We start from the raw sequence: 17,632 nt of genomic DNA on the forward strand, positions 1-17,632 counted from the left end.
CGATACATGGAAGCAGCCAATTCGGGTACCTAATAAGCAAGGGTAGTTGTCATGTTTCTCTAGGCAATGAATGTCATCTACCACCAAATAACTGAGTAGAAGGAAGGCAAGATAATTCATTATACAATATTGCAGCTAGGATAAAAGACATCAAAGGATAAAAGCAATGTTTTATTTTAGTGATGGTAGAGTTGGATAAGGGGAATGGATATACTGAGCAATTTTTGATTTTGTTAGGCATTTTATAGCATTCCATTTCATGATCCAGGTTGTTATACAAACTCAAAGGGATGGGTATGCAAAATAGGCTTATGACATGGATTAAGTAGCTGATTGACAGGTATCAGAGTTATGTTGATGTGTAGTGTACGAGGAGGAGGGTGACTGGTGAGATACTGTAGTATTTTGTATTTGGGCCATTGTTGTTTAACATGTATATTAATGATGTTGAGGTTGATCTGGTTAGTAATATGCAATTATTTGCCAATGGCAAAATGTTAAAATGTATAGTAAGATGAATTGTGATACAGAATCTTGACAGACTGATCTGAACAAGTCATTCTATTTGCAAATGACTGTAAATATTAGTTTAAAGGTGCTGATTGCTAAATTATGCGTTTTAGCACTTAGCAACATTAAACTGATAGGTATATTTTATTAACTGTAATTTACATTTAGAAGTGGTAAATGAAACCTGGGGATGAGAGTAGGCAGTTAAGTCATCCATCCAATGGCTTTAACAGGCACTTAAGTGCCCATGGCCTTCCAAGTATCCTCGGATTTCCTAACCGTAATACGAAGATGAGACAATTACCCTTATGCCTGTAAGTATTCTTGTCTGTAAATTGTGTGTTTTACTTCCTGGTTTGCCAGTTTTGAGGGATGAAAAACCTGAGTTTACGGGAGAAAAAACCCTCTACCTCTGTATGAGACTGCTAACTCACCTTTATTCGAAAGAGACCAGATAAAGGTTCCTCACGTCATGGACAGGAACCAGGTCTTTCTGACCAAAGGGCTTCATCTATACCGACTGAGCCATGGAGGCTCCCAGTTAAGTCATCACATTGAGAGGAGGACTAACTTGAAGGTGTGAGAAACTTATTCTTCCACTGTACAAAGTTTTGATTGTAGTCTTATATGGTCACTTAGGTTCAGAGGAGATGAGGAGGAAGTTGAAAAGATTCATGGTGGGTAATCAAGATAATATCAGACCTATGGAATTGTATGTATGAGGATAGACTAAAGGACTGCAAGTCTTCTAAACTTGAATAATAGACAAAAGAGGAGACTTGATAGAAACATCTAAGTTGATAAAGGGATCTTGGAGCATAATTGTGATTGTATAGCTCTTTGCAAACTGGAAGAACTCGGGTTACCCCAGAAAACTGAGCAAGAGTGATTAGGAAACATAATTTCCTCTCATGGATGTGTGTGTGTGTGGAATGGGCTAATAATCGATGTTATGAGGACATCTTCAGAGAGAGAGAGAGAAAAGGATGATAGGTATGTAGTCATTGTTATTTGGAAAAGGCCGTCCTTCTGTGAGTCTTGAACCCATTTCTGTATGTGAGTTCTTACCAACTGCTCTAAAATCTTCACCACCACATCAGAGATACCAATAAGTCAATAGTTAGACGCAATGGTTTTTGCACCACCCTCATACAACAGAACCGGCATACATGCCTTCCTTTCCTGAGCTGTGACTCAAGTTATACAAACATGTCAAAGGCCTGCTCAATTCGGCTGAACAGCCTTTAGCATCATCATCGATTTCCTGATATATACTCCCAAGGGGCTGATTGGATTACTATGATAGCACAAGTTACTTTACAATATTATTAATCGCCTATCCACAATTTTCCTCCAAATTAGTCTATTACTTCTAAGCACTACTATATTGTCATGTCTAACATTTCGTTCTTCTGAATCAATCTACCTAGACTTTGGTCTTCCTCTGGGTCTCTTTCCTACCATCTTGGCACCAAACACCTCTTTTGCTAACCTTTCCTCACCCGTTCTGTTTAGTGGCCATACCACTGTAGATTAGCTCTGCTGACCACATTCTTGAATGCTAATGATGTTAAGTTCCTTTCAAATATCTTCATTTTTGATATGATTCTGTCATTGGTTCACTCCTCTAATTTTTCTCAGAAACTTCATATCTGTGGTCTCTAGTCTTCAATCATCATCAAATTCTTGACATGTACCCTCAACAGGTGTACAGGATATGATAGTACTACATGAAAAACTTACATCATTACTAACTTCTAATCTACGATTTTCCTCCAAATCAATCTGTTACCTGTCAAGACTCCAACATTATCAGATCTTATATTTCTATCTTCTATGGCACTTTTTACCATATCAATCTGCCTATGTCTTCCTCTGGGTCTTTTTCCTGCCAACCTGGCAGAATACACTTGTTTTGCTAATCTTTCCCCTCTCATTCTGTTTAAGTGACCATACCACCTGAGGTTAAATCCTCTACTCAGCACTGTTTAAAGAAACCAAATAAAATGGCTTGGCCACCAACTTAGACATCCACCCTCTGTACCCTTTGATGCTCTAGTCCTCTACGCCCCTACAGATGGAAAAAAGAGGCAGACCCCGAACTCCATATTGGAAATACATCAGCAATATTCTCGCTGTTTCCTCCCAACTCTCTATATCAGAGATATGGCAAGTAGCATATGACAGAGAAGCCTGGTTTTTCCTTCACGTCATAACAACCTCCAAGTCCTATCTTAGTATACACAGACTACTTATTTGTTTTGATTGGTTTCCCTATTTATAATTTTAAAATTATAAATAAATGATGATGATGACCATCTGAGATTAGTTCTGCTAACTTAAGCATGTCAAACTCAAAGGCTAACACGGGCCAAATAAATGAGGTTTAAGTTTATGTGGGCCGCAAAAAACAAAAACTTAAATTTTCATAAAAACGCAGGTTTATTTTGAAAAGTACAGTATAAAAAAAGAACAAGAACAATGATAAAATTAATGTTTTCTCCCTGATACTTGGCATCTCTTCTCTGCTACTATCTTTCCTGCTTTGGGGGAAATCTTGTTCGCAGTGATTGCTTTCAAAACTGATCCAAGGTGAATGTCAGTAATTCTGGATCTGACAGGAGACTTATTTCCCTTCATAATTGTAAATAACTGCTCACACCGATAAGTACTTCCAAACATGGATATAATTTCATATGTGAATTTTCGAATATTTTTAAACCTGGCAGGTAAATATTTGTAAAATCCAGACACACCAACTTCACTGAATTTTGCCTTCAAATCTAAATCGCACTGGATTTCAATTAGCTCCATTTGCATTTGATTAAGTACTGATTCAATATTTATTGAAAAAATCGAAGAAAACAAAGAAAACTTGTCTTCCAAAAATTTAAAATCTGCAAACCTTGTTTCAAATTCAGTTCTAAGGTTTACAATTTTTTCTGCGTATTTTTGATACGATGCAGTTTCACTTAAACTTGATTTGTTCATGATGCATGTCGGAAAGTGCGTTAAATCTTCATTTTTCAATAAATCTTGCAACCACACTGTGTCAAAAACCAGGCTTGTGTCTTGATTTTTAGTTAAGAACTGACATATTTCTTCTTTCAAGTCCCAGAATTGTTTAAGAATCTTGGAGCAGGATAGCCAACGTACCTCGTTATAGTAGGACAAACCAGAATATTTGCTGTCTAATTCACTTAAGAAAGCAGAGAACTGTCGCTGATTTAAGCCTCGAGATTTATGAAATTAATGATTTTTTTGATAGGTGTCAACATATTTTCCATGTTTATTAATTTCGCACATAATACTTCTTGATGTATAATGCAATGCATATGATGAATCTTGGATTTGTCATAAATTTCACTTTTTTTTTTTTTTTTTTTTTTTTTTTGCAGTAATGCCACGAACCATTGTTTTTTCCGGTCATAGAAGGAGCTCCCTCTGTAGCTACAGAAGTTAATTTTGACAGAGGTAGATTGTATTTTTGCAGAAGTTCAAAAACACAATTAAATATATCTTGTCCTGTACTAGTGTTATGCATTGGTACTAGTTTCAATAATTCCTCAAAAATGTTGAAATCCGTGTCGCAAGCACGAAGAAACTAATTGAGCTACACCCCAATGTCCGTACTCTCGTCACAGGCAATGGAAAAAGCTTCAAAACTAGATGATTTTGCTTTGATCTGAACACTTAAATTGTCGGCCAAATCAGTAATTCTTTCTGCAACTGTATTTCTAGACAAAGAGATTGTTTGAAAAGCCTTCATATTTTCAGGACAAATAATTTCTACAGCTTTAATTAGACATTCCTTAATGAACTCACCTTCAGTAAAAGGTTTAGAGTGTTTAGCTGTCAACTCCGACAAGACGTAGCTTGCATGCACCGCCGCTTCACTTTCTGGTAATACTTTAGTAAACATGAACTGTTGTTTTTTCAGTCCCAACTTGAGCTCTTTCAACTTTTGTCTCTTAAATCCCTCGTAATTATCATATTTTGATTTATGTTGTATAACTTTGGTACACTGATAACATTATTACATATTAAGCAGATTATTTTATTTTTTACTTCACAGCAAAAATACCCACTTTTCTTGGAAATTTTGATGTTCGTCAACAATTTTTCATTTATTACTATCACTTGGTTTTGATAGACATGCTGAATACAAAGGAACTGATAAAAATTAATAATCATTCACATAAAATAATAGAACATTTTAATAAAAACTGATATTTTTTCTTGAACATCAACTTACCAGACACTAAATGACTGCATAAATTAATAAGCGTAATGTAAGTAAACTTATTTTTCTTGTTCACCGAAAGCAAAATATTTCCTGTTACGCACACCAAACAAGTCAGTTCAAACAAGACTGACGAATAGACGTTGGTGTGGCACTGGCACGTGATAGTAGTTATATAATCGGATGGTAGAAATAGTGGGGGGAAATGGTTCGCCTATGTGTAAAGGAAATGCATGCAACACTGCTATATGTAGTAATCACTTTCATTGGCAAACATTTGGCTGGGCCGCAAAAATATTCGCCATGGGCTGCAAGTTTGACACCCATGTGCTAACCTATTCCTGGATGCTGACATTGGTTCTTTCCTAATATCATTGTTTTTAATATGATATTGAAGTTGATGCCATCTATTCATGCTCCTAATCTTTCTCAGGACTCATATCTGCACCCTCTAGTCTTTGGTCAAGTGTTTTACTTCTAACTCAACTCCCAGATCCATAAGTTAAAATTGGTTTGAACACTTCCTTGTATACAGCTAATTTAGTGTTTTGACCAATTTCTCTCTTATTCCATATAAATTTATTTAGGTGACTTCCTACCATACCAGCTTTGTTGATTCTGTTGTCTATTTCCATATTTAATTACCATCTTCACTAAAAATCATGCTTAAGTAGCTGAAATATTTTACTTGTTCTATAGGTTCTCCATTCACAAAGAAGTTGATATTTTCAATGCTTCTGCCTATTTTCATTGTCTTTGTCTTGTTATTGCTGACTTTCACACCATATCTATGACAGTAGTTATTCAATTTAGTCAGGGAATCTGGCAGACTTGTAGCAGATTTATTTAGCTGATATTAAGAGATGACATTAACATTTCCAATTTTGATACCACTTGCCTTCATGATGTGATCCATATAGATAATGAATAACTGAGGGGATAATGTACATCCTTGTCTGACACCAGATTTAACATTAAACCATCTTCCTTCAATTCTAACTGCTGACTCACAACTCATATAAAGACTAAGTATTGCTTGATATAATGCCCCATCAAAACCATATAACTAGTAGCATTTTGAATAGCTTTTCTCTTGGCACCATGTCCAGATCTACAAAACTTAAATCAGATCTTTGTTATATCCCCATGATTTCTCAACTATTTGTCGTAAAGTGAAAATCTGATTTTGACAGCCTCTATTTGACCTGAATCCAGACTGTTCTTCCCTAAGCTTCTCTTCCACAATCCTTCTCTCGACCATTTCTTAAGTATAAATCTTACCAGTAATGCTCAGTATAGAAATACCTCTGAAATTCTCACATTCAGTTTTATTTCCCTTTTTATATATTGGTACTTTAATTTAATCATCTGGAATTTGTCCCTTTGTCCAGGCCTTCTGAACTGTGCAATGCAGCCACTGTAAGACTTTTATACCTCCATACTTAGTATTTCTGGTAGAATATCATCTACTCCACACATTTTAGGCTTTTGATGGCTTTTCTACTCCAAGTATGGATATGTATTCATGACTGCATCCCTGTTAAGTGTTTTTTACCTGTGCTATCACTGCTTATTTCATTTAGCAATTTTTCAAAGTAATTACTCCATACTTTAAGGATATCTTCTTTTCCAGTTTTCAATTTTATCATCTCTAATTCCTTTTAGAGTACTCTTTCCTGTATTTCTGAGCTTCTTCAACAACCTCCAGAATTTCTTGCTATCTTCGAAATATGTCTTTTGAACCAATTAGCCACTGAAGTTTACGCCTGCAATTCTTTAATAATGTTTGCATAGTTGAGTGTACAGTTTACTTGTAAAAGCTGTAACTTAGTTACTAAGTAACCATCACTTCCAATTTCAAATTCTCTGTACACACTTGTAATCTGAACCAGCTTTATGATATCACTATCAACGATGACTTAGTCAATGAGTCTTTTCTTATTTCTTGTGTCTTCTCTCCATATGAACTTGTGCACATCTTTATGTTGAAACATGGTGTTAGTAATGGCTAGTCCGTGTCCTTAGCAGAAGTCCAGCAAATACCTACCATTACTAGCTTTGTAATTTTCTCCAAATTTTCCCCAAATGTTCCTATATTCCTGGTGAGATTTATTTCCTGCTCTGCTGTTCAGGTTTCCAACAAATACCACTTTTTCCATTTTTTTTTTTTTTTAAATATTAGCTACCTGTTCTAATGAAAAAAAAAAAAAAAACTCCACTTCTTCCTTAGAAGAAAATTCTGTGGAAGGACCATAGGCACAAATAAGTTTCGTTGTCCTATTTTGAAGTTTGCCCACATAACTCTACTTGAAACTTCTTTCCAATGCCTTCTTCATGTTCGGTGTTGAATGCTATCGCTACTCCTTCCTTTCCTCGATCATTGAACTAATATTGAACTACATGAATGCATTGATTTGTTTAAAACTTCCTTTATTGGAAATTATAACTAATTTAATTTAATAACTGATTTAATTTAAATGTATTCATGATATGAAAAACTTATTTCTCACACATGCAAAACATTGTAGTGAACTCACTCATTATAATAGGGTAATAAATGAAAGTCCCAGTGAAATCTCAATTGCATTAGTGCTAAAGCAAAAGTTCTAGTATACCTCCACTATAATAAACTATTTCAAAATATTCTCTATAGGGAGAGTTGACTGTATAAAGAATACTATTTTTGCTGTTATGCTCCAGTTTTATTGTTATGTTTCATTTGTTTACTAAATGTAAAATCCCACCTGTCACTTGCATATTATTTGAAACAGATTTGAACTGAAATAACAGCATCAATATAAAGAGATATTAATACAAGAATTGATTAGTTAATAATCAATATATTTATGTATTAAACTTTTAGGAAAAAAGGGAACCTTCGATGTCTCCGGTCCCTGTTAAGCACCGTTCAGTTTCTCAATCTCCATCTCACAGCAAAAGTCAGTCAGTGGATGATGCAAGAACAAAATTAGTTAAAAAGGAGGCAAGTATGAAATGACTTAATCTCACGAATCATGCATTTTTTTCAACATTTCCTAGTATGTGCTATCAAGGGATATATTATAGTCCTGCATAATAAGTTTTCATTACCACCTTTTAATTTACAGTTCTCTAAGGCAGTGCAAATCAGTTTGTCTATGTCATCTTGTTATTCTTTTTTTGTGTGTGTGCCATATTTGGTCTAACACATTGTTCTGGTATATTTGCAAGAGTGTACCAAATATTATGATGATAGTCATCCCACATGCTTAATATTTCATTAGTGGTCTGCTACCAACATTTCTCTTGTAAATTGATCTCTTAATCTTGAAGTCTTCGATTTAATAATGGCTAAATTTTCTTTCTTCTAAAGCTCTCCTAACTGCATGAATTCTTCCCTATCTATTTCCTCCCTGCTATTTGTGCAAAATTAACAAAACAGGTCTTTCTTCAAACACCTATTTCGTTAATCTTTCATCCCCTATTTTGTTTGGAAGTGACCATGTCATCTTTAGATTAGCTACGAAGACATTAATATTCCAGAATATGTCAAATTCCTTTTTATCTTAATATTATTAGTTTTTGTTGCATAGCTGTCATCATTCACTCACCTAATATTCCATACAATTCTAATTTTTCTGTTCTGTCTTTGAGAACTGCTTATTTCTCATCCTACTTTCAGATCCATAAATTATAATTGTTTGAAACTGTTTTATATACTGCTTGTTTAGTTCAGTGTTTCAGTTAATTTCTCTTGTATTCTGTATAAATTTATTCAACCAACACTCAACCATACCAAGTTATTCTGTTATATATTTTGTTTTGTGTGGTATCTTCAGTGATATCAGGCAGGGTCTAACATTAGATGTGCAATTGTTTGGCAATGATGCGAAGATAGGCCGGACAATCAGGGATGCTATTGGTATTCAGTACTTATAAGATGATTTGAATAGGCTGGAAATCTGGGGCAAACGAAAATGGCTGTCATCTTAATGTTAATAAGTGTAAAGTTATGCACTTTGGTATGATTTCCAGTGGCATATTATATTAGTGGGGTTATACTACAAGAAACTGCCTCTTTAAAGCTTTGATAACACCTGGATTATTGTGCACAGATTTGGTCTCCGATTCTAAGGAGATAAAGAAGCTGTGGAAAGGGTGCAAAGAAGAGTTACAAAGTTTATATCTGGATAGTATTTAGATTATGAGGACAGATTGCAAGTATGTGGATTACAGACTAGTTAATAGGAGAAAGAGGGATGATATGATAGAGGTCTATAACTTTGAATGGGTGTTGTACGATATCATCTGGTGAAATGTTTTGTTATATGGAAGGTAGGGAGAGAACGTGGGGGCACTCACTATCCCTAAGGGCAAATTATTCCACTCACCCATGGAATAGAAGACAAAAGCGCATTTGACATCATAACCAAGCTTTGTTAGAAAATTAAATAAGCACCAAAATGAACACATTCAGGCTCTTTGATAATTACTCTTAAGAACTGACTGCTGTTCACTTATGAAAAATACAATTCATAATAAGTGATCTCTAGGTGGGGGTGTAATAAAATATTAAACTATAGAGCTAAGAAGCTTATATTTGTCTTACATAGATTACAGATTCTATATTTTATAGCAAAATATGGAAACAATGAATACATTTAGGCTCTTTGATAATTACTCTTAAGAACCGAATGAATATTCTGCCAAAGACAAAAGCATGATTAATTAAATTTTATGAACAAAATAATGTACACATTAAAAAAAAAAAATTTTTTTTAATAAATTTTTAATGAGTTTTTTTTAAAAAAAAAACATGTTTAATTCAGTATACTTTGGCTAAATCCTACTTCAGTGCATCCCTAGTAATAACTAGTGTATGACCTGGCAAAACAGTAATGCTAAGTAAGTGCTTAGCATAATTATTAGAGCTTCTCTTTGCTATATTTTTTTTGATCTTATCTTCCTTTCTTGTTATTCTCTTCCCCCCACACATGACACTGCTTTGCTATAGGTGTTGTGACCTTTCAGGTGCGGATCAGATATTTAAAAAAAAAAAAAAAATCTGAAACTACTTCTTTGATATTTAGATGTACAAGAAGTGGCAGGTGCCTGTGTTAATTTCTACTTAGGGATTTAATTGGGTTTGTTTAGATGATTTTTCACACTTTGCTTCATTCCCTGATGAAAACAATCTTTTATTACTGGGCAAGACCCCAGATAGCATAATATCTAATTATGTTGTATTATCATGTATGTCATTATGTGTGGTTACAGTAAATATAGAACACAGTTTCTTTACTCTTAAGTTACTAGCTTATCCTAGTTCATTCAGAATGCAGTAGATACGTAATAATGAGCACACAACACTACAAAATATCTGCTATCTTATAATTTACAAGAAAAAAACAAAAAAAAAAAGAATAGTGCAGTTTAATTGACATTTTAATTAAAAACATTTTTTAACTGACATTTCTTTAATATAGTTTGTATAAGGAGGAAGAATCTTTATGTATAACTGTGGTCTGTCACAGCTATTTGATTATGGCATTTATTGAGAAAGAAAATGGGACTTACAGATTTTTGTATCTGAAATTTGAAAAGCTGTTAATAAGTTGCATTAACATTTCCAACTAAGTTCTTGCAATTAGAGAACTATATCTTGTTTATATCAGGTGATGACTTTCATTTTCATGTCCATATTTCTTTACTGTGCCATACAAAGTTGGTGAGAATTTTCCACTGAAAAGAAATGAAAACTTTGCTTTACTATTGTGTTTAATTTAAAAAATAAAATAAATTAAAAGATTTTTGTCAAGGAACTCTTCATGCATCATAATACTGCAATTTAGTGCTGCTGCTTTCAAGACATTTGTGCTGCCTTTGGGAGACTAGTTTTAAATATCTTGGTGGTTTGCATATGATATTCATGTGTTTAAAATGGATAAAAAAGCATGAATTATCTAGTTTAGATTTCACTGACCCAAAGGGGAAAGCAAGAGGAGGTCGAGATTTATGACATACTCCTGTTGTGCACTTTGTATCCTAATTTGATTTTGAATAGTGTGTGCATATTTAGGATCTGTTATAAAATCTTAATTGCAAATAAGTGTATGATTGTGAGCTCATTAAATATTAAGATTTTGTTGTATATGCCTATAATTACAGGGTGTCCCAAAATTCACGCAAGAAGTAATTTTGATAGAAAACACAGGTTTTTAATTAAAAATTGTAATTTCTTATTGATTCATAAACTATACAGTATAGGGTTATGCATGGAATAGCATATCGGGTAAATGGCCTCCACAGCTTTGTTAGCACATACACACTCTTTTGTCGAAAATTTCCATGACCGTTTTGCATAAATGTGGCTGAATTTTGTTGATACAGCGCTCCATTTCCTCCTTCAAGGCGTGGGTGGTCGCGGGCTTGTTGGCATAAACCTTAGACTTCAAAAAACCTCAAAGAAAAAAGTCCAACGGCGTTAAGTCACATGATCTGGGCAGCCAATTCTGATCACCAAAACAGGAAATTACATGCCCAGGAAATGACTCATGCAGTAATTGAATTGTTTCTCGGGCTGTATGGCATGTGGCACTGTCTTGTTGAAACCACATATCGTCCACATCCATATCTTGCAATTTAGGCACAAAAAACTGGATTATCATGTCACGATAGCGAGCACCATTAACTGTTATTGCCTTACCAGCCGTATTTTCGAAGAAGAATGGACCGATGATGCCTCCAGCCCAAAATCCGCACCAAACAGTGACACGTTGTGGATGCATTTGTTTCTCTACAATCACTCTTGGATTTTCTGAACCCCAAATGCGACAATTTTGTCGATTAACGAAGCCATCAAGATGAAAATGAGCCTCATCGCTGAAGATGATTTTGTTCAAAAAATAAGCATCCACTTGTTGTTCCATAATCCATTCAACGAACTCTCTTTGCTGTGTGTGGTCATTTTTAAAACCCTGAGCTGTCATGGTGTCTTTTTTTTTCTCGTTGGCAATACTTTGCTGCACAAATGGCGCTAAATTTAAATCTTGCGTGAATTTTGGGACACCCTGTACATTATTTTTCACTAGCATAACACTTAAAAAAAAAAAAAATTTATACACACTGTTACTGTTACAAATGCAACTATTGATTAAAAAAAAATAATGAAAATAAACAAGCCTCATAAACTCAAGGACCACACAAGCAATGCAAATTCTCAACCTTTGCAGTAAATAAGCAGTGGTTTTACCACCTGAACTACTACTGAGGTGAGAGGCTGTAAAGTTAGTAGCTAATAGCTAAAATTTTATAAAATAAACATTGAACAGGATGAATACTGTCACCCTATTCAATATCATTGTATTGAATAGGGTGACAGTATTCAAGTTTTAGGGAATAAAGATTTTTATTTGCACTTCTACACGATAAGAATAAGCTCAAACTTATTCACCATATAAGACATTATTAATTAAAGAATTGTTTAGGACTTGGGCCAGATCTTTGGAATATAGAGAAGAGCAACCATATGATGCAGATGCCCCAATAAGCAAACAGAGCTTTTGCACATGATGTAATTTCAAATCCAAAAGGAAGTATGCTGTGCATTATGGGATACTGAGGCAATTAATATGAAGTTATCAGCTTCTTTACCAGTAATGAAGATACCTCGCATGTTAACTTCGTTCACTTACTCTTGAGTAAAGTATTAAAACAAGGATATAATTTCATCAAATTCCTGATATGTAAACTCAAGGGGATGTACAGGATACTATGATGGTAGTACATTAAAAGATTGTTATTTCTAACTTCCTATTGACAGTCTTCCTCCACTTCAACTTGCTATCTCTCAGGATTCCAGCATTCTCAGGTCTTAAATTTCAGTCTCCCAAGGCACTGTAACAAAATCAGTCTATCTAGATCTTGGGATATTTTTCCAGCCTTACTGACAACAAACACCTGTCAATTTCTTCCTAACATCTTCATTTTTAATATCGTTTTGCCTTTGATGCTGTCTATTCAATCCTTTAATTTTTCTCAGAAATCATGTTTAATTTGCATTCTCACTAAATATGGTTGGGAGGATCTGTTACTCCTCTCTATGCAAGCCATCTATTATTGCTGGAGATGGACCTCCCAGTAATGGTACTAGACCCTTTTATTTTTTTCTCTTTTTCTATGCTTTTCATGTTGCTTTTTTGCTCTGATTCTTTGTCATCCTCCTATCTTCCCAGCTACCATCACTGGGATCCAGTGCCTTGTTATCATGTTTTCTATGAGATGCAACCTGTGGACATCTGGAAAGATGGGGGGGGGGGAGTACTGGTGGTCCTATTTAGCCACTGCTTTCATAAGATGGACTATACTGGTAGGCTTGTCCGCAAGGGTAAATGGTGTTGAAGTAAGTCTTCCATAGTCCTAGGTCAAGACTCAAGGCTTGCTGTGGTGCCAGGGTAGCCCTGTTGTTCCACACCCAGGCACAGTCATAGCTTGCAGGTTGAGAGCTCTGGTGCTGAACTTCTTTCTGAGAATGAGTAAGTTTTCATCTTCATGTTTATCAGGAATTTCTACAAGCTTTAATTCAATACAGAAATCACTTGCACATCAACAGAAAATGCCAGACACATAAACAAATATACCTTCTTTCTTAATTATACATTCAACAGGCAAGCCTCCAATCATGAAAATGTCACTCTTCTTTATCCAGAATGGTTAGCAGATCTTTGAAATAAATGTTAGCAGATCTTTGAAATATGTTAAGAAACTCCATTCAGGGGAACAGTCTTTTTAAAGTAGCTATCCAGAAGCAGAGCAACTCCATGCAACATCTATTGGAGAGAATACCAATCAATGACTCCCCCCCCTACCACCACCAACTTTTTTTTCAAAGAGTAATATCAGGTAGAAGTTTCCAACAAAGAGACTTGGTCCAAATTAAAAGACCAAGGAGTGACAACCATAAGAAGAATCCTTCCTATACATAGAGATGGTCACCTAGTTCTGATCAAAAATATCAACCTTATTCAACATCATATCAGCGTGAGTATGGTACCTCGGCTCTCCTGTTTGGCTCGGTGTCCCAAACCATTTGCTATGCTTTGACTTTCAGAAATGCAATACATTCTCAGACTGTATTGCATTTCTACAATCTGACCTAATACAGCCATAAAGAGCATAAGTAAAGACTACACAAAACACTAACATGTCCTGATTGTGAGCGAGAACATTTGGCCTACTCCCAAGCACAGCAAAGGTGGAAGGATGAAAAGGTGATTAAAAAAAAAATCAAGACTGGGTAGAACATATCATATGAAGAGAAAGAGGAAATATACCAGAACAATAGCAATAACGTCTAGTGGTAAAACCATCTTTACACAGAAAAGGCACCTTTAAAGAAATTGTTAAATTGGAAACTTTAACAAGTATGATTGTCCTGTCCTCTCACAATTACGTCATCCATGAATGGTAAAGTTTACTTGCAATTTCCATATAGCATATCAGAGGCAAAAATGAATATGGACCTCATTTCTGAAAATATACCAAAATTGGTTCCACTTGATGTGACCCATTGGTCTAAAAAAAAATAAAATTGGTTATCTGAAATGTGCATTCAGATAACCACGGATATGTCTCCAAATCTTCATTAATAGATGGGATGGATACTTTTTTTTACCATAGGAAAACAAAACCACCTTAAATACCTGGTGTTCTGGATGGAATATGTTTTGGTGATATCAAATTTTTTTTTCCTGAGCAGGAAGAGATGAGACATGGGCATCCATAATTCCTCAAAAAATTGTAAGGCCAGCGAAATGAAGACTTCACAACATTGGAAGCCTGATACATCCACCAAAAATAAATAATGAAAGCATTTCTGGATTGGAATTGTAGTCAAAACATTTATATCAGGCTCTCTTCCAGAAGTACATGGTGATAAAAATTAAAGTATCCCTGTTTAAGGCCATATGGAGTGCCATCCAGAGATCCAAATTCAGCAATATTTTGCATATCACACAGCCTGGCAGGTTCCAGGAGGGTTTAAGAAGATGGACATGGGATTTTTCCCTTCATTCAGGTTGTTGAATGCAGTGACAGCATTACAACTGTTTAGGTAGTACAGCTTCATGAGCAAAGCACATTTGGACAAGGTTTGTACTATCACCGTGAATTTCATCACCTGAACCAATGTTGATGAAGTCCACTATCTCCATATGCTAATCATGTGCTCTGTGATTAGTTATTTTGAAGAAAAGTGATTGTTAGGAGGTAGACCTGGCGGAGGTTGCAAACTAATCATTCCACAAGTGAATAAAGTTGCTATTGCCGTTGTGGAGCAGGCCATGAATAACAGTGTTGGTTCCTGCAGTGCACATGCTATATCAAGACATCTATACAACTTGATACACAATTGTCTGGAAAATTCTATGGAAGGTTCTGCATTTCTACCAATTCAAGAGAACCCTGACACAATCCCTAACTTTTCTGAATTGTTTATATTTTTCTGGCTTTCTTTAAGAATGACAGTATTAAGAATGTGATCTTGTCATGTATATCTTAATATTGATTGAAAGCATGTTGTCCTAAGCTTTTGACAATATTAACTGCACATTGAGTAGGGATATTCCATGTCTAGGAACCTATATAGTTTTGCACAGATGAATTTTGGTATTTATAGTGATAAGTTTGAATTTTCACTTATTAGAATTAGGCTTTTATGGTATTAAAGAATTTTGTGTTTTTCTTTTCACTGTGTCAGAATGTTGATGAACGAACCAAGGTATAGAAAATCTGTTACTTCAAGAGTGTAATCATTTCATGTAATATTTCATTGTTTTTTAGAACTTCCATTTTTCCTATTTTGCTGCTTTTCACTTCCAACCTAATCACTCTAGCATTTTTACTTTCTCTCTTCAATTCTAATTTCAGACTTGCACCTCAAATATATCTAGCATTCAATATAATGTCCCATTTACACGATATAATTTTTGTTTTTTGGACATCTTTCAGATCAACAAAACTTAAAAGATCCTTGTTATATTCCCATGGTTCTCAACAGTTTGTCTTAGAGTCAGAATCTAATACTGACAACCCCTATTTGGGCAGCTGAGTTTCTCAAATATGCTTTCATAAATTTTACCTGGAAGAACACCCAGTAAGGACATTCCTCTAATTTTAATTCAGTTTTATTTCCCTCTTTATCAGTGACTATGAAACCTCTGTTCATCTGAAATTTGACATTCTGAGCAGGCCTTCTAAATTATGTAGTGCAGCCTGTGTAAAACTTTTATTCCTCCTTATCTGAGCATTTTTGATCAGATATTATCCATACAACCTTTCTTTTCATATTTCAAGTTTTTGGTGTCTCTTTCTAGCTGAAGTATTGATATGTACTCTGATTGCTTTCCTCTTGAATATTTTCTGCCACTATTCTGTAACTTGGTCTCATTAAGCAATCTTTCGAAGTATTTACTTGAGACATCTGGAACGTATTCAGTTTTCTTGTCATCTTTATATTATCTGTGATTCCTTTATAGTGCTCTTTCCTTCCATTTCTGTCCTTTTTTTTTTCTTCTTTTTTTTTTTTTTCAAAAGCCTACTAAGTTATCCTCCCCACAAGATTCAGTGTTAGAATCCTTATTATATTCATAAATGATTTAGGTTTCTCTCAATATTTGCTATTCATGTAATGTTGAACAGAGTAGTTGATTCTTTCTGTGACCTAAGTTCTTTACAGGATGATCTTAAAATATTGGAAGATTGAATGGAGAAGTGAGGTTTAAAACTTAATGTGAAGAAAGGCAAGTATATTTGATTCATGCATTAGATTGACATGAGTTGAATGGATATTCTTTACAAAAATTTAATGAATACAAAGATTTGGGTATTTCCTTGATAGGGAATTTAGGTTTGGAATCATATTGGTAAGACAAGTAGCAAAACTCAGCATATTTTTGGATTAATTAAAAGAAGCTTCCCTTGTAAGAGAAAGAAAGTTATACCATGATACAAGGCTTTAGTCAGGCCAGCCAGCTTTGCTCTCTAAGGTTTTTGACAGATGTCAAAAAATCAAGGGTATTTAGAGAAGATTGGCTAAGTGTGTAGAGGGATTTTATCAAGATTCATTGTGAGAATTGATTGTTAGTTGTAATCCATATAATATAAGAGAGGAAGGAGATTTGATTGAAGTTTATAAGTTAATTTAGGGCATAAGATAGCAGGAGTTTGTTCCATTTGGCTGAACCAGGCTCTACTAGAGAGCATAATAAAATTATAGCAAATAAGACAAATATGCGAAGTTCGTTTTTTTACTGTTTGTGATTTTTCCATAGAAAATATATGGAATGGCATTCATCAGCAAATTATAGAGATGGTGAATTTATTTTAATACCAAATTAGATAGTTATGATGGTTGGAGGATAGGTTAATTAAAAACTATAATGATTTTATAATCTGGCAGTGTTGAACATGTTATTTTTATGTCTATAAATATGTATGGAAAAATATAAAATGCGAATGAGCTGAGTGTATATGCAAGTGGTGAATTTCATGTGTATATGTATTAGTTTGATCACTATGGTTGTAGTTGGTATGAAATTCAACTTCTCCATGTTTTTTACTCCTACATTGAAATATTTGATCTCAGACTGTGCCAGTGGGTGGTTCCTCTGGCATTTTCTCACAAACACAAACCTAAAATTGAACACATTTAGTGGTAGTTGCATTATATACACGTAAACATGAATTAAGGTAATGTGTGGAGTTAATGCCTTTGCCACTCGAGATGAACTTATGTTTCTTTCCTGGTAGAAGGCTGAAAATATTTTCTGAAAGAAGTATACTTGAACTTTAAAATTGTATAATATTTGTGTAACTTTGGAACATGACTATCTCACTTCATCT

General features: G+C 34.5%; 1 protein-coding gene across 3 annotated transcripts in view; it reads left to right on the plus strand.

Annotated features, from left to right (window-relative positions):
* Positions 1-17,632, plus strand: part of LOC150096016 (uncharacterized) — a 381,411-nt gene that overhangs the window by 318,526 nt on the left and 45,253 nt on the right. For all 3 annotated transcript variants that reach the window (XM_090409077.1, XM_090409078.1, XM_090409079.1), the window contains one exon: positions 7,617-7,736. In XM_090409077.1, the coding sequence (XP_090265203.1) occupies positions 7,617-7,736 (120 nt within the window). The remainder of the gene's footprint in view (positions 1-7,616; positions 7,737-17,632) is intronic.

This window comes from Typopeltis vanoorti, chromosome 19, assembly GCF_054136105.1.
Source record: "Typopeltis vanoorti isolate ZY-2024b chromosome 19, IOZ_Tvanoo_1.0, whole genome shotgun sequence".
In the NCBI taxonomy this organism is placed as follows: domain Eukaryota; kingdom Metazoa; phylum Arthropoda; class Arachnida; order Uropygi; family Thelyphonidae; genus Typopeltis; species Typopeltis vanoorti.